The sequence below is a fragment of the Theropithecus gelada genome, chromosome 10 (assembly GCF_003255815.1).
Source record: "Theropithecus gelada isolate Dixy chromosome 10, Tgel_1.0, whole genome shotgun sequence".
NCBI classification, from domain to species: domain Eukaryota; kingdom Metazoa; phylum Chordata; class Mammalia; order Primates; family Cercopithecidae; genus Theropithecus; species Theropithecus gelada.
Window position 1 is genome coordinate 5,004,684 of NC_037678.1, and position 20,937 is coordinate 5,025,620.

The 20,937-nt window shown below is 54.9% G+C and overlaps 1 protein-coding gene across 1 annotated transcript in view; it reads right to left on the reverse strand.

Moving 5' to 3' along the window:
- LOC112633178 (fibulin-1) overlaps positions 1-20,937 on the reverse strand; it is a 100,481-nt gene that overhangs the window by 4,766 nt on the left and 74,778 nt on the right. Inside the window, exon 14 of the mRNA XM_025399622.1 lies at positions 19,396-19,527. Within this exon, the coding sequence (XP_025255407.1) occupies positions 19,396-19,527 (132 nt within the window). The remainder of the gene's footprint in view (positions 1-19,395; positions 19,528-20,937) is intronic.

Genomic DNA, 20,937 nt, shown 5'->3' on the forward strand with positions numbered 1-20,937 from the left:
ATATAAATATATTTTATATATAATATATATTATATATAATATATATTTTATATATAATATATATTATATATAATATATATATATAATATATATTATATATAATATATAAATTATTATATATAATAATTATATATAATTTATACTTACATATAAATACACTTATGTGTAAATATAATTATATATAAATATCTATATTTATTCATATAAAATGTTTATATTTACTCTAAAACTTATATATAAAATATAAGCATGACAAAATATGTAATAATACCATATTATTATGTTGATATATGTATACATGTATCTTAAATGTCTATATTTAAATACAGCTTCCTGGCTGCATGTGGGATCGTTAATATTATCAGCAGGTCCGATGCACAGAGGGTCTGCGCACACGATGTGTGCCTGGCACTGGCTAAATAAGAATGTAGAGAAACCGAAGCTCTGTCCTCGGGGGTCAGTCTGGGACAGAGAAAGAAAGAAGAAAGTGCTCATGCAGTGAGCTCCATGTGGGACGGGGACCTGCCGCAGACGTTCCAAATAGGCCCTTTGAGACCTGCAGGATACGAACTGACCTGGCTCCGTGGTAGGACCCCAGATGGGTTATTTGACCTTCCTGAGTCTCAATTTCCTCTTCTGTGAACAGGGATTAAAAACAGCAACCTTTGGCCAGGCGTAGTGGTTCATGCCTGTAATCCCAGCACTTTGGGAGGCCAAGGTGGGCGGATCACAAGGTCAAGAGATCGAGACCATCCTGGCTAACACAGAGAAACCCTGTCTCTACTAAAAATACAAAAAATTAGCCGGGCGTGGTGGCACATGCCTGTAATCCCAGTTACTCGGGAGGCTGAGGCAAGAGAATCACTTGAATACAGGAGGTGGAGCTTGCAGTGAGCTGAGATCACGCCATTGCACTCCAGCCTGGGCAACAGAACGAGACTCCGTCTCAAAAAAAAAAAAAAAAAAAAAAATCTAGCAACCTTCAAAATCAGAAACAAATCAAACTCGATGTCATCCTTTTTCTCTCCACTGAGAAATGGCGACTGGCTATCAAAAAGCATTCTGATATTTAAAGTGATCTGACTCCCAGTCAAAGCGTGGCTGAATTCTTAGAAACATACAGCAGGTGTTAAGTATTTCTCTTGGACTGATTTATGAGAGGGAAGCCCTGAACGTATAGAAAATGGTTGTCCCTAAATACATCGCACCAGGGTACTTCATGAGGTTTTAGTCTCTACAATGGCTGAAGACCAGAGCTCCAAGCTGATTGGAAACAGCTGCGTGGTGAAACAAGAACCATGAAAGGAAGCGCTAGGGAAAAGGGTGCTGCACAGGGGAAGGGAGGCACTAGGCTGAATCACTGATGGTCAGATTCGGGGCCTGGATTTTCTCAGGTTCTTTGCATTTAACAAGTTATTACGGTAGAACAAATAGGAATGCTGCGAGGGTCAAACAACAGACTGTACGGGTGCACACAGCGGGCACTCAAGGAAAGTGCACCCCTTCCTGCCCTTACCAGATCCGCTTCTCTATCCCTCCCCTCTGACCTGAAGTCCACATTGCATCTCCCAGTCTGTGCACAACCCCACTCAACCCAGGACCCCCTTTCCCAGGCCATGCCCTATCGGTGGACCTGCCCACACTCTTCCAGCCTAGCCACATTTTCCTAGCCTTTGGTTTGGGGAACAGGTTTCCTCCATCCCCAGGCTAGTTCGAGCATGACTTACACCTCCTTGCCCTCACCTCAACTGAACCCAGGCCAGTGGCCAGGGAGGACTTCATGAAAGAGGACTTAAACAGTTCAGCTGGTCCTCAGTGCCTGACACATAATAGATGCCAAATAAATGTCTGCAGAATCTTTCTGATACCACTTTTATTCATAGCTTCCTAACCACCCATCAACCCATCCATCCACTCACCTATCCATCTATCCATCCATCTTCCCACCCACTCACCAATCCATCCACTCACCTACCCATGGATCCAACCATCCATCCATTCACCCACCCCTCAACCCATCTGTCCATCCACCCACTCATCCATCCATCTATCCACCCACTCATCAACCCAACCATCCACTCACCCATCCATTTATCCATCCACCTATCCATCCATCCATCCATCCATCCATCCATCCATCCATCCATCCATCCATCCACCCACCCATCAACCCAACCATCCACTCACCCATCCATCCATCCACCCATCCATCCATCCATTCATCCATCCATCCACCCACCCAACCATCCACTCACCCATCCATCTACCCATCCATCTATCCATTCACCCACTCATCAACCCAACCATCCATCCATCCATCTATCCACCAATCCGTCCACTCACCTACCCATGGATCCAACCATCCATCCATTCACCCACCCCTCAACCCATCTGTCCATCCACCCACTCACCCACCCATGAATCCATCCACCCATCCATTAAAGGCTACCCACCCATGGATCCACCCATCCATCCATTAGAGACTACTCTGCATAGAAGAGCTTTAAACAGGCAGCTTTAAATTGGGTTTTGAGGAATAAATCGGAGTCAACGAAGCAGGAAGGACATGTGCAAAGCCCAAAAATATGAAGGTTCAGGCCAGATCTGGGAACAGTATCAATCTTGGGGAGAGGCAGGCAGATGAAGCTGAGCCATGTGCCTCATCTGGTGCGGGACTGCCCTAGGACCTCACTTTGTCAGTCTCAGAGAACCAAGTAACTGGGTCATCTCCTGGCTGCCTCCCCATCACCAATTCTATACCACTGTTCTTTCAGAACCACCACCAACTTCTCTATCACAGAAGGCAAGGGAAGGAGGAAGAAGTAGCAAGGAACACTCACTGCCCATATGCAGCATCGCAAACGTGAGAGAGCTGCCACCAGGGGCCCAGTTCCATCTATCCATTTGATCCTACAGACTCTACTTTGCCATGTCTCATGTGCCAGACACTGGGACCAGCTGGACTGCTTCATAGAAGTCTTCATAGAAGTCTTCTCTGGGTCCCCTGTGTCACCTGGCACCTGGTCTCTTTCCACTACAACACTGCATCTGCTTATTGCAGGGGATGCTCACAGCCGGCCTGCCTGTTCAGGGATAGGGTCAGCTCATTTCTGCCCCACCAACCCCAACCCAGGCCCTGCCAGGCCCATGGCAGGCCTTCTGCCACGATCACATTGTAAGATGACGGCAGAAGAAGAAGAAAAGAGAGTGAAGGAAGAAGGAGGAAGGAAGATCAGTCCCTGAAGCCTCACAATCTAGGAACGAAGGCAACACTTTGTCCTGAAGGAAAGGGGAGCCACTGAAGGCTCCAGGCGAGAGCTGTTTCATTGGAAGGACCACCCCAGCAGTAAAAGGCAGGACAAAGAGGTGCATTTTCATCATGCCTGGCTTGTCTGTCTTACCTGCAGGGGTGTTTGCCTCCCACCTTTCCGAAGCCCCAGAAAGAAAAAAAGGCCACGGTGCTGAGTTCAATTGTGTTAATCTTCCAAATCCTCATCCCTGGCATTTCTGCTTCAGGTCTCAGACGCTGCTGGTATCCCTTGGCGTGTCTGTGCCTCTTAAAGATATAATTAAGCAGTTTTTTTTCCCCCGTTGAAAAATGTAGGTCCCCTCGGGCGCTTCACTTTCATGTCTTGGCTCTGCTTTGTAAGTTGCAGCTGATGTGCTGGGGATCCAGGCTCCTGAACACGAAATGCTTAGGTCCAGTGAGGAGACCTTCGCTGCCTCTTGGGCTCTGTGGTCCACATTCTCTGCCCCACCTGGAAGGCATCTTTCAGCTCTGCTATTTGACGTTGCACTTGATTGCCTCTCCATTGTTTGAAATGATGACAGTCAGTGGCGGCGGGGTGGGGTGGGGGGCGGTGTCTCTCTGCCTGAGTCCCATGTCCCTGACTCTAGACACCAGTCTACAAACAGACCTAGAGTTACAGCCTTGAGTTCCTAGGTGGCTCTGCACTGACCAGCTGTGTGACCTTGTGCAAGTCATCTTCCCCTCTAAAGTGCAGCCTCCAACATGAGGCTTGTGATTCTAGCTGACAAAGTGTAATGGAGTGTACAGGGCTGTCAAAGAACATTTTAGCAAACGAGATGATGAGTCAAGAGACGGTACAATATCTCATACCAGTGGAAATTAACTGTGGCCACCATGTGGGGCCAGCCATGAGCAGAAAGGAAGGGAAGTGTAGGGCTATGTGGACAAGGTGCTGGAACAGAGAGGCCAGGAGCTCAGAGGAGACCCAAGCAGGCTTGCCCATCACAAGCACCATGGGCAACCGTGGTGCAAACAGTCACCAGGCCTCAGTAATTCACCCCAAGAGGCTCCACAGTTCCTGCAGGCGAGGATGAGCAGCATAGACCAACGGCAAAGAGGAAACACTGAGAACACGTGGGGCCGGGCGTGGTGACTCACGCCTGTCATCCCAGCACTTTGGGAGGCCAAGGAGGGTGGATCATCTGAGGTCAGGAGTTCGAGACCAGCCTGGCCAACATGGCGAAACCCTGTTTCTAAGTAGCTGGGCATGGTGGTGAGCGCCTATAATCCCAGCTTCTCGGGAGGCTGAGGCAGGAGAATCACCTGAACATGGGAGGTAGAGGTTGCAGTGAGCCAAGATCGCACCACTGCACTCCAGCCTGGGTGACCGAGATTCTGTCTCAAAAAAGAAAAAAAACAAAAAACAAAAAAAAGCATGTGGAAATACTGTCAGCACTCACAAAGCCACCAACTAGAGTGTGGATGGGCTGGAAAGAGGCCACACAGCAGGGGACATGGGAGGAGACAGAGAGACCCTACGTGCCCACAGCCGCATTCAGCCCCCATCGCAGTTAGTGATGAGACACGGTCGCCCTCCTTTTCCTGGGGAGAAAAATGAGTCTCTATGGGTAGCACCTTCTAGATCACGGAGCAAACAGGCCACAGGTTTCCGTCCAGCTGGGACTGACCTCAGAGCCCAGATCTTCCCATCCCACTGTATCTCCTTCCTCCTATCTGCAAAATGACGTGGAGGACACTTCCTGACTGTACTGCCCTTAGCTGAGTTGTAAACACACGGCAAAAACAGCAGAAAGCACTTAGAGAGAATCGCATAAGGAGCTGGTGGTGCAGTCGAAACCTGGTCTTCTCTGCTTGCCTGAGAAACGCCGTAAAAGCGGGGAAGCAAGGGGGACAGGTGTCTGGGCTGCATATTTAAAATACCAAGTGTCAGTCAACATGTCTCAGCAAAACTCATCATCCGTATTTCTTGATTGTTATAAATGTGCTCCTTCCGCAGGTCTCCCATGAGCTACATCAGACAGTTTGGAGGGGACAGCTGCAGGTAGCTGAAAGAAAGAGCTCCCAGGGTGCACCTTTCCCCTCGGGGAGAAATATGAAGGGAAATGTCAGCTTTGGACTAAAGCTCTTCAGCCTTCGCCTGTGACGTGGGAGCTAACATTTCTGCAGTGCTTCGTCATCACAGAGCTCACTCACATCGACTGTCTCTCCCCTCATCGCAAACGCAGGCGGCGGGGGCCCACAGGGGAGAAAATCTGGCTCTGTGTGGTTACGTGAGTTGCTGACAGTCACACAGCCAGCAAGCAGTAAACCAGAACTGGAGCCCAGGCCCTGGGCCACTGCCCCTTCCACCAAGCTGTGTGGCCTTGCCAAAGGGAGACAAGGTCTGGGAGAGTTCTGGAAGGATCTGCTGTCTGAGGCACCTCCTTTTAGGAGAAATGAACATGGGACTGAGACAAGCGGGATAAGAAAGCATTTCCCCTCCCTCTGTGTGTCTCCTGCGCCAACCTCAGCCTCCATCCACCTACTTGCTGGGTGGGGTCCTCCTGGGCCCCAGACCCAAACTTGTCAGTCCACTCCAATCTCTGCAGACGCCTCTCCCAGACGGACAATTCAAACCCAAGTACACCGAACACTGACCCACGCTCCTCCCCTAAACCCACTTCCCTTCCTCCCCTACCCCCACCCTCCAGGCAGCTACCCCCAAGCCAGGAACTTGGAGTCGCCCTTGACAGGCCCCTTGCTCCCATCCCTCAGGTTAAACCATCACTGAGGCCAATGGATTCTATTCTCAAAGGTCTCTAGACTCTCCTCCCTTCTCTCCCCACAATCCCACCCGGCCTTAGTTCCGGCCTCATCGCATCTACCTGAATACGTGTACCACCTTCCTTTTCACCCCTCCCATGCCCCTTCCCACCGTGCTCAGAGCCGGGAGGCAAATCCAACCATGGGGCCCGCTGTGGCTGTGCAGGGGGCTCTTCTCACCCTCCACCCTACCCCCACCCGGGCTCACAGCAGGTGAGATGCGCCTTGCTGAGGCCCATGGCCCCGTCCAGCCCAGCTCTCAGCACACTGCCCCAGCCACACTGAATCCCTCGCAATCCCCCAAGGTGAGGGGGCCACGAAGGGCAGGATGAATTCAAGTCTTGCCAACTTGACTCAAAGACCTGGGCACACCAGAGGGGCCAAGTCCTGCCCTCTGCCTTCCGGGAGTGAAGGCTACTCTGCCTCCTTCTACAGACACAATGAAGGTCTGGAGGGAGGGAGGGGAAGACAGGCCGGCCTGGCGGGCAGCCCTTGAGTGCAGAGAGGGGGTCCTGAGCCCCACACCTGCAAGTCAGAGCAGAGCCCTCTCTTCTCTGTTTATCTGACAAGCACGGAGCGCTTGCTGTGGGTGGTTGCAGCGTTGGGTGCTGGGGTTACCAACATCGCCCGGCCCTGGTCTGGCTCTTCACGGGCTCTCAGCCGCTGGGAGAGCAGGCACAGGGGATTGGGGCCGCAGAGGCTGATAAAGGTAAGCAAAGCTCCTTTGGGAGAGCTTCGGAGAAATACGCACCCCAAATCAGGTACTGGTGCTCACGGAAGCTTCCCCAAGGGGTTAACCTTGAACTGACTGAAGAACGAGGTGCCCAGCAAGGAAAAGGTGGTGGGAGGGTGCTCTGCGGGGAGGGTGGAGAGACACGAGGCCGCTTGGTGCTCTCAGTTTCCCTGAGCAGATGAGTAAAGGAGGGAGGGCGAGGGGAGAGGCTGAGGAGAGGGGCAAGCCAGCCATGCCCCTTCTCTCTCCTGGAGCCATGGGAGCTACTGCTGGAGTTCAGCAAGGAGGGGACAGGTGAGGTTGGCGGAGAACCATCACTTTCTTCTCCTTTTCTCCTGAGAGGCCCCATGAATGAGCCAATTCAGGGCAGAAAGGGGCCCCCTGCTGCAGGGCCACGGCGCAGAGCCCCCCCAGGCTGGAGCAAGACCATGTCCCCAATGTCCCTTTTCCAGGCTGTCATCCCAGAGGCTCGCAAATCTTCAGAAAGACGACTGTCTGCACTGCCACGGACTGAACACTGATGGTACACCTACGCTATGGACCATGCTCCACGTTGTCAGGATGCAGAGGCGACAGCTGAGATTTCAGGACCGGGTCAGGCCTCACAGAGTAGAACTCTGCCCTCTCCGAGGTTGCTGGGGAAAGTCATGACAGCAGGAACCCCACAGAGTCCCAACACGATGTGCACATTCCTAAGTCATGTCACCTGAGCCTGGAAGCTCCTGTGTGCCTCAGTTTCATCTGGAAAATGGGGATAATGATCTACAGGGTTGCTATGAGGAGCAAGTTATATATATACACACATACATGCCCAGAAGGGTGCCTGGCACACCACAAGGGCCACACAGGGTTTGCTGTTAATTGAAGGACCGTGATAGCTGGGGTTCTAGCCTTGGCCACAGACGGAACGTTCCTAGCAGAGTCCGCCTGGAAACACCTGACATCCGCCCCACCCCCACCCTGCCCTGTGCTGGCTGGGTAATGGCAGGCACTGAGGTCCTTTCACAGATTTGAAGACAGTCAGGAAAGACAGTTAGGAGAGGCCATCAAAAGATTCATACCATCATCATTCTTGTTTTTTTTTTTTTTTTTTTTGCTAATTTTGCACAACATGCCTTTACTGCTGTTTAGCTAAAACATTTCATTTTTTAAAAAGAATAATTTATGAATGTGCCCAGTGATATTAAAAGCTTTTCAGAAGGTGCAGACCAGCAGCCTAAGAGGGTCACAAATCATTCCTGTGGGAGGCTCTGGAGACTAAGAGGCTGCTCCCAGCTCCTTTTAACCCCTTGGTGACTCTGGAAGTCAGCAGGTGTGTGGGATCCTGCGGCCAGTGATGGGCACCTGCCGGGGGCTGGGTTGGGGTGACCCCAATGGGTGCATCTGTTCTGTGTGTGTAAGAAACAAGGACACACAGGGTGACAGAGGGCAGCCTTGCATGAATGAACCCCTGGAGGCGCTTCCGCGCAGGAATCGTTCGGTGGAATCGAAAGTCAAGCAGAAAAACTCCCAGTGCCACAGCTGCTGGTGTTTCCCTGTTTACGACACCCCTCCCCCAGCACAAGCACGGCAGACTTTCTAGAAGGAGTTCCCCAGGCACGGCCACTCTGGCGCTCTGCCATCCCCTCTGCCCGGAGCCCTCTTCCTCCAGATCTCTGTATGGGCCACTTCCTCAGCTCCTGAGTCTTTGACAAACGTCACTGACCACCAGATTTAAAGCTGTACCGTCATGCTGCACCCCGCCTCCCCATCCCCTTCCCCTGCTCTGCACAGCCCTCACTACCATCTGACCGTGTCTATATTATGCTTGTTTCTCATCTGCTCCTACCCTCTGGAATAAAAAGTGTATGAGGTAGGCATTCATGTCTGCCTTAGTCACTGCTGCATTCCTCAGAGCAGGGCCTGCCCCCAGGGATACACACGTTACTCGTTGGGAGAATGAATATGAGGAGAGTTGCAAAAGGGGTTCATCCAGGGCCGCAGGAGCACAAAAGAAGGAGCTGCACACTCTGCATGTGGAGGGCATCCAAGAGGAGGTGACAGCTGACATGGGCTTTGAGGGATGAATAGGAGTTCACCAAGAGGAGAAGGAAGTGAATGTCATGGCTATAGTCCAGGAGAGGGGAGAGGCCATGGAATATTTGGGATCTGAGGCATGGGCTGGAGTGGCTGAAGCAGAGTGGAGGGAAGAGGAAGGAGTAAGATGCAAGTGGCTCTGCAGAGCCAGAGGGCCAGTGGGCGGATCCGGGTGCTTCTCTCCAGCCTGGAGCCCAGGCACCCCTGAGCGCTGAGCCCCCAGGGATAAGCCCCACTCTAAGAGATGCAGCAGTAATCAGAACTGGCAGACAAGCACAAATTCCCTACCTTGTATGCTTTTTATTCTGGAGGGTGGGAGCAGGCGAGGGAGATGGGAAGCTCTGGGCTGAGGACCTCTCTCTGGCCAGGCAGCAGGGATGGATGTGAAAAGTGGGGCTTAGAACACAGCAGTCACAGCAACACAGGCTGTGGGTATGGGAGTGGGTCCACGCCTTCCAGCACCAGGAACCAGTGGCCAGGCACATTTCGCTGTGATACGCACGCGGATTACGAGAAGGGAGATAATCTAGTCAGGCTCTGTGATGTGCTCGTGAATCTCACATCCCGGTGACAACATCTGGGAGGCGGGGTACCTGCAGGTCTGAGAAGCAGCCCACATGCCTCGCAGGAGTCCCCCAGAAGCTTACAAGAGCAGCAGCACATCAAGGTCCCAGAATAGGGACCTCTGTCCCTGCACTGTCCCTAGACCCTGTCCACATGGCCTGGCCCAGCCCTGCCTACTGGCTCCCGATGCTGTGGTTGGCCTGATGTCACCCACCATCAGGCATCACTGGGACACCATCCTGCCTGGGCCCTTGGGCTGACTGCAGGGTGAGCGGATGCCACCCTTGCCCCGCTCCAGGCCCTCCTCTACTCCTTCCGAAACACCTGCTTATCCCCCACCACCTTTCACCTGCCCAGCGTGCAGCCCTGTCTTCCCGCCCCTGACGGCTCAGGCATGTGTCCGTGGGGACCAAGCAGGCCAGAGGATGGAAATTCTCAGATACCCGCCAGGTGCTAAGTCTTCCAGCCCAAACCTTGATGAGCACCACTGCCTTTGTGCAAGGCAGGTGTCTCAAGTTTGGCTTCCTTCCACCCTCCCGCTGGGGCCATGATGGTCCCGTCCAGGGGGACACTGCAGATGTGGAGCTGTGTCATCTCCCAACCTCTTTGGCTGCATCGTCTCACCTGAGCTGCACCAAAAAGGCCTGTAGAGAGGGGTGTAGCTGACCCCTGGGGGTTCAGCGGAGCAAGATGGCCCCCTCTCCCCACCACGCTGTCTCCTCCTGCAGGGGTGGCCATGGCAGGGGGTGCTGGGCAGGTTGTACCCCGCCAACCCTTCCTAGCCAGGTCCTGGGCTGGAAAACCAATCAGGGGTGTGGAGTGCGGCACTCATGTGGACAGAGCGTCTCCTGGGGCTGAGGCCTAGAGCTCTGAATGAATGCTGTCCGTGTCACTGCAGGTCCAGCCCAGGCCGTCCGGGAGCCACCCACAGCAGGGAGGTTTCCGGGACTGGTCCCTGGGTCCCCCCGTGTGTCTCACTGAGGTAGGCTCAAAAGCAGAGGCTGTGCTCCATTCAACACAACCAAGCCCTCTGAGGAGTCTGGCCTGAGCCCAGGAGCTGCTGCAGGGACGGTCACTAGCTTCGTGACGGGGGTGACTTCTGAGAGTTTCGGTATCTGGGGAATTGGGGGTTGATAACCTCAAGGAGGGATAACAGCAGCTGTTTCAGAGGGGCTATGCGCAGTCGTGCAGGGCACGGGGCCTGATGCCCCAGAGCCCACCTCTGCTCCATGGGGTCATGACATAGGGAGCACAAAAGGTGTGTGTTCTCCCTTCATCTCCCAGTCTCTGAGAGACCCTCCTCCCCATGCCCTTCACCTCCTGGAACCCTTGGCGACACCCCCAGCTCAAGATGGAGTCAGGCCGCAGCTGATCCCAGCCCGGAGGAGGCTGGGCCCAGCACCCTGGGAAAGAACTTGGCTGCCGGCCAGGGTGTGGCCCCCGGGGTGACAGGGCTGTGCCTCCCAGAAAAGAGAAAGCGCCTAATCCCTGGGATTTGCCGTGAAAGCCAGGACAGGGCAATCACTCATCGTCAGGCAGGGACGGCTGCGCTGTTGTTTTTAGGTGGAATTTCTGAATCTCATTTGTAATGTGTACTGATCCCGGGCCAAACTCTCCACATGGGTTGCAGGATGCGGTCAGCAGCGCACATTTAACCCCTTAAGAGGTAATAATTCTAACGAGGTGATCTGGGCCCTGCTGGCTGGGACACTGGATGGTCTCAAGCCTTGACTGAGGCCTTGCCTGGCCAGGGGGAGAGGTACAGCTAGGGAGATATCTTCACTCACAAGCCCTTGTACTGGGGCTGCTGCATACAGTTGAGCAGGTTGTGCGCTGCAAATAGACTCACCGGTGAATGGTGCTCCCTAGGTTTTGCAGTGCACAACACATTCAACTGTACATAGCAGCCCTACCACATACCACTTCTCTCTCCCTCTGAGACATGAACAGGGATGACACCCACCCCTAAACCACAAGCACTTTCAGCTGTGGGAACTCTGGCAGGATGCTATGGATGCTGGTGGGGAGCTTCTCAAAAGCAGGATGCGAAGTTGGGATGTAGATTTGTTCTCCAGTACCCAGTGCAGGGCCTGGCATGGAAGAGTACCCCAGGATGTTCTTGTTGAATGAATATGATAATTCAAGGATGACAGGACTTCGGAGGCCTGCTTGCTGACCTGCTTCCGGCCAGGCCAGCCTCACCAGCCCAGGCCATGAGATCTGCCTATTAAATAGGTCCTGGGCAGTTGGAGCCACTTTGGGCTGGACGGTCCTGGCCCTGTGCCATGATCCTTGCTGTGGCCTGTTGTCCCCTAAGGAGGCTCCGGGCTCCCACCAGTCCTCCAGTTCCAAACTGCTTCCTCCCAGCGGCTCACTTATCCTCCAGACTAGACCACTTTTATGTTAAAATAGGTACAAACAACAGTCCTTATTACCCTGCAAGGCAAATATTATCATGGCGATTTTACTGAGAAGAAAGCTGAGGCTCAGACAGGTTATGAAACTTGCCTAAAGTCACAAAGCCGGAAACAGAGAACAAAGCCGCAAGCCCAGGGCAGTCTGCCGCGGCCACACCGACTCAATCACGCTTTGCCTAAAAGGGGTCACCAGAGCCATTGCTATTTTTCAAACGGTAAACTTGAAATTGGGTAATAATCCTTATACACCCACAGATGGAATTTAAAATGCGATTTCCAAACATAAACCGTGGTAGTTCCCTTTAAGCGGGGGTGTGAGTGCTGCAGGAGCGTGTTGACACGCTGGCCAAACTCAGAGGCTCCCACGACCCAGCACAGACAATGCGGGAAAGCGGCTGTCAAGTTCACTTTCACGGAAAAGCCTGGGTGTCGTGCCGGCTTCTCATTCTACGTCGCCTCGGCATGCATTCTGAATATGCGTTTAACTCTCACACCAGAGCGGGGTTCAGTCACCCTTGCTACGGGTTCCAGTTCTCCACCTCCTCCCAGTTCCTCAAGGCGGCTGACCCAGATGACTGCCTTACACCACCACCTCCTGGGGGCCCCTGCCTTATGGGACAGCTGGATACAACCCAAAGACCCTCGCACCTACCCCAACGGTACAGGTCTATGCAGCAGTGACTCCCATCCGCCACCGCATGACCTCAGGAAACTCCTGCCTGCTCCAAGCCCCCCACAGTTGGAATTCCTCACGGGAAACCTGCCTGGATAACACCCTGGACCCCAGTAAAGGCTTTGGTCCCACAGGTCTCTCTCTGTCTCTCTCTCTCATTCTCTCTTTCTCATGCTGCAGGCGCTTCCCCTTTCCACTGGCCCTGCAAGGGGTGCTCCCCACCTCTCTAGGCCCTGAGAGTAACGAGCTGCTTGTTACTTCCTGTGTTGACTGCGCTGTCTTCTCTGCGTCTCACCTGACTGGCACACCAAAACCCAGCTTCCTTCCTGATCAGGGCTAGAATGTACAGCCACTCTCAAGACAGACAGCAAGGCGAAATTAGGAAGAACTGATATTTACAAAACATTTAGGTTTCCATCAGCATTTACATCCTGTGCACCCACTGTGTGCCAGGCACGGCTGGGAGCTTTCACATACATCATTTCATCTGATTCCATTAATGAGATGCAGCGTCTCCAATGAGGGCATTTCCTTCCTAAATGTAATATAGGTGACCATGTCTAAGGTGAGCAGCTGGTCATCCACCCTTCGATCGTGTGGCCTTCATCGCTGCCACGCTGCTTGGCTGGCCTTGCCGCTCCCAGGAGCTGAGGACCCAAACCCTTCAGCTTCTCTGAGGAACCCTGCAGCAGCTGAGCCCTTAGAGCTGCCTGGGGGGCTGAGAGGCTGGGGGGGACAACACAGAGCTGACTTAAGGACCTGCTTGGGAAGTGCAGCTCCAACTTGCTGGCTGTGGGGCCCTGGGCCAGCGCTTCCTTTTTTCTTACATAAATGGCGATGCCTGCCCCAGGTGGCTGTCCCCCAAGGCTGCTCAAGGCTCTAACAGCATATGGTGCTTGTGAAGGGCCTCTGGGCACATGATGGGTGGACGTACAGGGAGGCACCAGGTGATTCCAAAGCAAAACTGCCAGCAATGTCTCCAAATACTGTCCCTGGGCCCAGGGTAGCCTTGGGCTGAGGACACAAGGTCTGGTCTTGATACTACAGGACTGTCCTTTCTGTAAGCCAGAGAGTATAAAACATCTCAGAGATCAAACCCTGTGCAAACGCACTCACCACTCACACCCACCCACCCACAAACACACACACTCCACACCCAGCCACACAGGCACTAAGTCACACCAGAGGGCTTGCCCAGAAGCAAGTGTGAAGAGTGCAGTAGGTCTGGATGTCTTCTAAGACGTGTAGGTTGTCATTAAAGCCCATTCCCAGCCGTGAAGCTCCTGCCCCAGCCTAGAAACAGCCTCCCTAAATTGCAGCCAACCCCAGCATCTATCTGCACGGGGTGCGGCTGTGGCTGTCACTGGGGAATCATTGAGGCTGGGAGGGGTCCTGGAAAGGAGGCAGGTCTGGGGGTCCCAGGGAGCAGCCTTGTGAGTCGCCTGTGTGACCAAGGACGAGTAGGCCCTCGGCAGGTAAAGAGCCGGAGAGAAACCCTCCAGGACCCCGCCATTCCGCAGAATGGTGACATCTGAACCTCATCTTTGACTGCCTGGACATACAGGGAGGTCTTTCCTCATCAAGGACTGGCCAAGGACCTAAGACCCCATGGCCGGGAGCACTGGGACTGTGTAAAAGGAAGTGCTTCACTACTTATCCTATATGGCTGGGACTCAGACTCAACCACTGCTGACAGATGCCAGCCAGTGTAGATACCAGCTGGTATAGACCAGAATCAGGGCTTAACATAGGCCATGGGGATGCGGAGTCCTGGAGCTGGACAGTTCAGGTCTAAGCCCTATCCTCGAACACTTCCTGGCTGGGAGATCCTGGGGACTTAGCTCCTCCAGCCTCAGTCTTCTTACCTGCTGAGCGGGTACAACCTCAACCGCAACCTCAAGCTGCAGGAGGCCCGGCGGGTTAAATAAAGCAGCAGGATCTGGAAGCTCCATGGGCAGCACAAACCTCCCAGGGGACAGCACAGACCTCCCGTGGCTCCTATGGCCCCCAGGACAGCATCCACCAAGGCCGGGCCCTGCAGCCCCTTTCAGCCTCCCCTCGACCCTCCCTGTACCCTGGATGCTCCAGTAGCCCCAAACCGCATGCTATGCCTTCCCTTCCCGGCTCCCTGCCTCTCGTCGTGCTGTTCATGGGCCAGCCACAGACATGGCTGTGAGTTTGGGTGTCCCACTTGTCTGGCTCACTCCTCGGCCTCAAGACCCAGAACGTGTGTGACCTCTTCCAGGAAGCCTCCCCTGACTGCCCCACAGTCATGTCCATGTGACAGGAGGGGCTGGCCTGCAAAAAACTACAGACAACTCTGTAGCTGCCTGCAACCTGGTAGGCCCAAGGGTCAGGAGGTCCACGTGCAAAATGCGTCCGTAGGCCAAAGAATTACTTCACCTGCAGGCCCTCTAGCTCCTCCTGGCACTGGCAGGGTGTTAACAGAAATGTGGCCACAAACAAGCCTCATGGCACACAGATTTCCCGCCCTGGAGAAAGAGCGAGGGGGTTTTTGCAGGCCAGGCCCTCCTATCACACAGCCATGACCCCAGAGCAGTCAGGGGAGGCTTCTTGGAAGTGATCACACACATGCTGGGTCTTGAGGGTGAGTGGAGTGAGCCAGACACTCACGTGGCTGGCCTGAGAGTTCAAAGGAAGTGGAGATCTGGAGGCTGGAGGGGAGGTCTGAGGCTCAGACAGCAGCCACAGCCCAGGGGTCCGGGGATCCCGGGTTGCCCCGAGTTGCCTTTCTGTCTCATCCGCACACTGATGATACACAGCACGCCCCTGCTGCAGCCAGGGCTCCCCCATTAGTCATCACTCAGGAGATATTACCTGAAAGATCTCTTCCCAGAACACCCCGGATTACAGGCTGCAGAGCTGAGAATGAATCCAGAGCCGGATAAGGAGGCTTTGTAGTGGCCTGAGAATCCCTGGGGCATTAATGGAGCATTTTTGCACAGGGCGAAAACGCATTCTTCATCTTTCTTTTGACAGCCGGTTAAAGAGGAATGCAAGGGGGCTTTACAAAGACAGCGGCGTGGGCTCTGCTGTGGGCTCCTCGATCCCCGCCGAGAACGGGTCTTTCAAGGCTACATTAGAGGAAGACCCGGCCCTTGCAGGTTCTTAGTGGACTCGGGGCATTTCTCCCTCTTCTGTTACTTTGGGAGGACTGAACACGGCGAGTCCCGGGGGCCTGTGCACTGATTGTTTTTCTGGGACATCCAAACTCACAGCAACTTTGCCCACGACAGCACCAGTCAACCCTGGGCACCTGCTCTTTGGCGGGGGCGGGGGTGCGGTGTCTGGGGAAGACTGGGTTCCAGGCCCGTTCCGGCCCCAGCTTTGAGTGGCCTCGGGCAAGTCTCTTGCCCTCTCTGGCCCTCGCTCTCTCCTTTGTTAGAGGAGATAGTCCCACCACGTCACGGGGTCCTGGCGATGATGAAACCCTGGCTCCTGGTCATCGCGGGTGCTCACTAAGTGTCACTCCCTCACATGCAAGGACACTCAGCTCAGTCCTCGCCTCCTCCAGGAAGCCCTCCTGATCCGGTGCCCAGTGTCCACACAGGGCATGGCCTAGAGCAGACAAGTGTTCAGCAAGCACCGTGAGTAGGCGGCGTTCCCTGCCGTGCACTGCAGGCAGCACAGAGCTGCACGGGGCTTCCTAGGAGGCTCAAGAGCCTCCCACGCTCCCCTCAGGAGCAGCAGCCCTGGAAGCCGCTTTCCTCCTCTCCACCACCATCAAGAGTTTCTGTCTAAGTCACTGCTTGAAATCAGAACCGCACTGCTAAAAACAAGTCTGAAAACACCCCAGGCCCTGCGGTTTTTCAGTTGCACAGTCTCAGGCGGTCATTTAACTCAGCTCCCTCCTTTGCCCAAGGGAGACAATCATGACCCGTCGCTGGCAGTGTCTGTGAGGACTGGGGAATGCGGGGGTGAAGGTGCCCAGCAACGGTAAGCAGCCGGTGAGGTTTCAACCCCACATTTCCAGGGCTGCTTTAGGCTGGGCTCGAGTCCAACGGCGGAACCATCTATTGCCAGGTGGACAGGCCAGGAGCCATGTGCCGGGATGGCTGCCCCTAGGGACCAGGAAGCTCCCAGGACGTATGGAAGTTATTCTGGGCAGAAGAGGAGGGAGAAGGAAGTAGGGATATGGAAGCCCAGGGAAGAGATCCCAGACGGAGAAATAAGATCAGCGCAGTGGGGACAGAGACAGGAGCCAGCCAGAAACGCAGCCTACGTCCCAACACGCAGGGCTTGCCCCCCGGTCTCGGTCCTCCACCTGAGATGACAGGGGCACCAGGTCAACTCCAGGAGCCCAGCCAGGTGGGGCATCCTGCACACAGATCGAGGCGCGGAAGAGGCAGGGGCCTCCCCAGCACACAGGGCTACAGGCACGACAATACCAAGGGCCAGGCTGGGGCCCTCCCTCACGCTGCCCCAGCCCGGAATTCCAAAGACCAGGGCACCCGTGACCAACTGTGCTGGGGGAAGCCGCTGGGTCCTTGTGGCCTCATCCACATTCCGTTCCCAGAAGCTCGCTGCAGGGACAGTGCCTGCGATCATCTCTCATACCCTGGCACTCTGTTCCATTGCCCACTGTGTCCCTGATTCACTGTGAGAAGACTGGAAGCCCCCTCGCCCTTCCGGGCCTCGGTTTCCCCTCCTACAGAAGAAGGAGTTGGAAGAGATGGTCTCTAGGAGCCTCCAGGCTCTGACATGCCAGGATTTTCTGCCCCAGTGGATGGGAAGCTGAGAAACAGACACTCCCAGGTTGTTTCTGTCTGGAGCAGATGCAGCCAGAGAAAGGCACTGGTGGGCACTGGTTCCAGGGCCAGCAGCTGCCCAACCTCTTGGCCTGGATCACCCCAGGAAGGATGTAGGTGGGAACTAAAGACGCAAAACCTGCCAGGAGACTTCCCCTGAGAGAGCCTCCATAGGCCGTCAAGGCCTGTCTCTCTGTGCATGCCTATTTTGGCATCACATGTTGATGATCTGATATGGGGTGGCTTCTCCCTGCTGCTGAGATGCAAAGCCCACAGGGGCTACGTGGTATTTATCCCTCTCTGTATCTGCAAGGCTCAGCCCAGGGTCAGGCGCAGGCAGGGGCTCAGGAAGAGTTCAGAAACGGAAAGAATGAGTGAGTGAACTGGAAGGTCCTAGGATTCCAAACTCCCATGTTCCAAGATCTGGAAATCACCTGAGGGCTGGGCCATGTCCCAGCCACACCTGCAGGCCCAGCATCAAGCACCGGGCTGGCCCCTTTGGGCCGGGGGGTGGCTGTGGGCCAGTGTCAGGGTGCATATTCCACCCACCCAGTAGGGCAGGACGAACCCCTGATCCAACCTCCTCCTGCCTGCCCTCCTGCACAAGGGCCTGGAGGGCCCTCAAGGTTCTCTTCATCTAAACTCTCATTTCACAATGGGGGAAACTGAGGCCCAGAGTGGGGAGTGACTCAAGGGCAAGCAGCAAGTTTCACAACAGCCGATAACCGAACCATGTGCCTTCCCCTTGGAATCACGCGAGGGCTAATGCACCATTAATTGTAATTAACTAATTATTCCTGCTGCCAGTTAGCGCAGGAGGAGGCTGGCGTGGGGAGCCCCTCCAGTGACTCAGTCATGTTTACAACATGCAAACCCATTTAAAAGCTTGTAAAGGTGCTATAAATGGCTCTTTGGCAAGAGGGAAATAACGATTCCCTTTCTCCAGCTGCCGGTTTTAACAACCGTCAGAGTTTGGCCGGCAAGGGCTGAGCTTCCAAGGTCCAACAGCGCCACCTGGAGGCCGCGCCCCCAAACGCTCTGCGCAGTGCGCACTGCACGGTCGCCGGCTCTGGTTAGGGCCTCCCGGAATCCAGCGCCTAAGGGACTATGAAGCCCACTCCTCTCAGTTCACAATGGGGAAACTGAGGCCCAGGGGCGGGCAGGGACTGTCCGTCCGTTGCTCAGCTGCTTTGAAAGTGTTCAGAGTATAAATCTAAGTCCAAAATGGCAGATGCCACCGTTTTCATTTCCCATGACTGTAAATCTTTTCAAATGTGACGGTTCAGGAGAGGGGCTGTGAATGACAGAAACAAGTGTGCGGAGTGGAGTGGGCCTGGATATTTTTTCGCATGAGTAAGTTGTCATAAAAGCCCATTCCTAGCCAGGGAGGGCCCTGCCCCAGCCTGTAAACAACTTCCCCAGCCTGCATCCATCAACAGGACTTCCACAGTCCCCTCATGCCCCAGCCTCCCTTTCCGCTCCCCAAACACCGGATCTCCAGGGAGAAAGAGCAGTGAGTTCCCCGTTCCGATGGGCTGTGCACACAGAGTGGCCTTGGTCCTCTTACCAACTGATGCGTGGGGAGGGGACGACTACTGCTCAAGGCCACATGGTGAGTCCGGCTAGTTCCAAGGCTGAGAGACCAGAGCTCAGGTCCTCTGATTCCTGCTTTGCTATCCCTCCCATTGCACCCCAAGAATGACAATCCTCTTAGCTCCCACTGACCGCGGGACTGTGCCAGCCCCAGGACAAGCACTTTACTTGGGTGGTATCATTTGAAATTCATGGTTGTGAGAAGCAGAGTTCTCTGGAACCCATTCATTTTATAGGCAGGGAGACCGAGACCCAGAGGGGTCACCCAGAGAGCAGGTGGCACAGCTAGGGTGGGATCCCAGGCAGGAGCCCCCACTCTGGCCGTTCCTCCGGCTGAGACCGATTGGGAGCTGTGGTGGCCTCGGCTCTGGGCCCTGAAGGTTGGGTGGGCTTGGATCTGGGGAGGGGACTTCAGATGGGAGTTGGGCTGGGCCAGAGAGGTTTGGGGGTGGACGGGGAGGGGTGCCTGGATAGAGCTGATATTCCCGGCCACTCACCCACGGTCATGCCGTCCATGTAGCGCTTGATGATGTCAAAGGAGTCCCGCAGGTTCCCTTCCGTTATGTCAAAGATGATGTTAGCCTGGCTGGCAGGCTGCGGTGGCGTGATGGCCCGGAGGAAGATGATCTCTGCAGAGGCACAGCATGGAGAAGGGCTCAGCACAGCCTGGACCCAGCCCGGCCCCAGCCCCAGTCCCAGTAACTCGGCCCCAGGAACTTGCTCTTGGGGAATGAAGACCTAACCCAGGGCCCTTTCATGAGGCAAATTCAATGAAGCCATAGATCCCCCGTGCGGGGAGGGTGGAGGGGGTCTGGACCTTCCTATATCATAGCCTATCCCTGTTTTATCGAGGGGGAAACTGAGAGACTTTGGATCTTCCTTGGGGACACAGAGCTAATCAGAGGCAGGGCTGGTGAGAAGTCATCAGTCACTGTGAATATTCATGAAGGTGGGGGCCAGAGGAGGGAAGCGAGTGGGGGGACAGAGGGAGAGAGCAGGAAGGCCAGAGGAGTGGGCCCCTCTCCCATCTATAGTGCTGCAGGTCAGGGGGCCACCGCTCAGGGTGGCCTGGGCTCTCTGGGGGGTGCGTCCATCTCCCAGATCAGACAGTGAGGCAGGGCAGCCCCAGCTCTGGACTGTCTAGGGGGAGTCCTCTCTGTGGGCCTCAGTTTCCTCACCCTGTAAGGTGAGGAAGGAAGCCAGCGGGGATCCACTAAAGGTCCTGTCAGCACTTAGGGTCAGGGTCTGGATTTCCTGGGCCCGAGATGCTAACAGGTGTCCCAACGGCACTCAGCTCCCGCGATAACCAACACTCAGATCGGGGCTGGCCCGAGAGGCCACAAAACCAGCCACTGGGGATTTGGGAAGGATTTGTATGTGGTTTGGTGAAACCCCATCATTTTGCAAAAGGCAAATACCAGTTAGTTATTTTCTCTGACCCAAGTCTGTGCCACCCTGTGGCGATTCAGTGCCGTTCCTTTTCGGGAGGGGCAAGCCTGGGGGGCTGGGACTGGGGACCGCTCCTTGGGCAACCACATGCTGGGGGAGCCTCTCCTCCCCCATCCCCCACTGCATGGTTGTGTCATGGTGTAAACACTGGTGTCCTCATGGCTGGCTCTGTTGTATGCCTCCCCTGAGAGGGTAGGAGGACCCCTTCTTATCACCATGTCCCCAGAGCCTGACGCTGAGGGGCTCCGTCCACCGCTGCTGAATGAACTCATCATGGCAAGCTTCTCTGCAGGCCAGGCATGGGGACTCCCTAGAGGGCGGGGATGGCTGGGGACCAGGCACACGGGCAGCACAGCCCGAAAGCGAGGTGAACAGGGCAGTGCTCCATCCATAGCCCTCTGCCAGGCTTGGGAGCACGAAGCCCTGGCCCTGCTCCAGAGAAACGGTGCACTGATGGCAGGCTACACAACATGTCTACACTGCATGCCAGGAGCTTCCTAGAGAGCCAGGCCAGGGTGTGGGAGCACTGACTGGGTTACACCTGAGCTTCCTGCTTCCAGTCAGGCCCCTCCAGTTCACCTGGCCCTGGG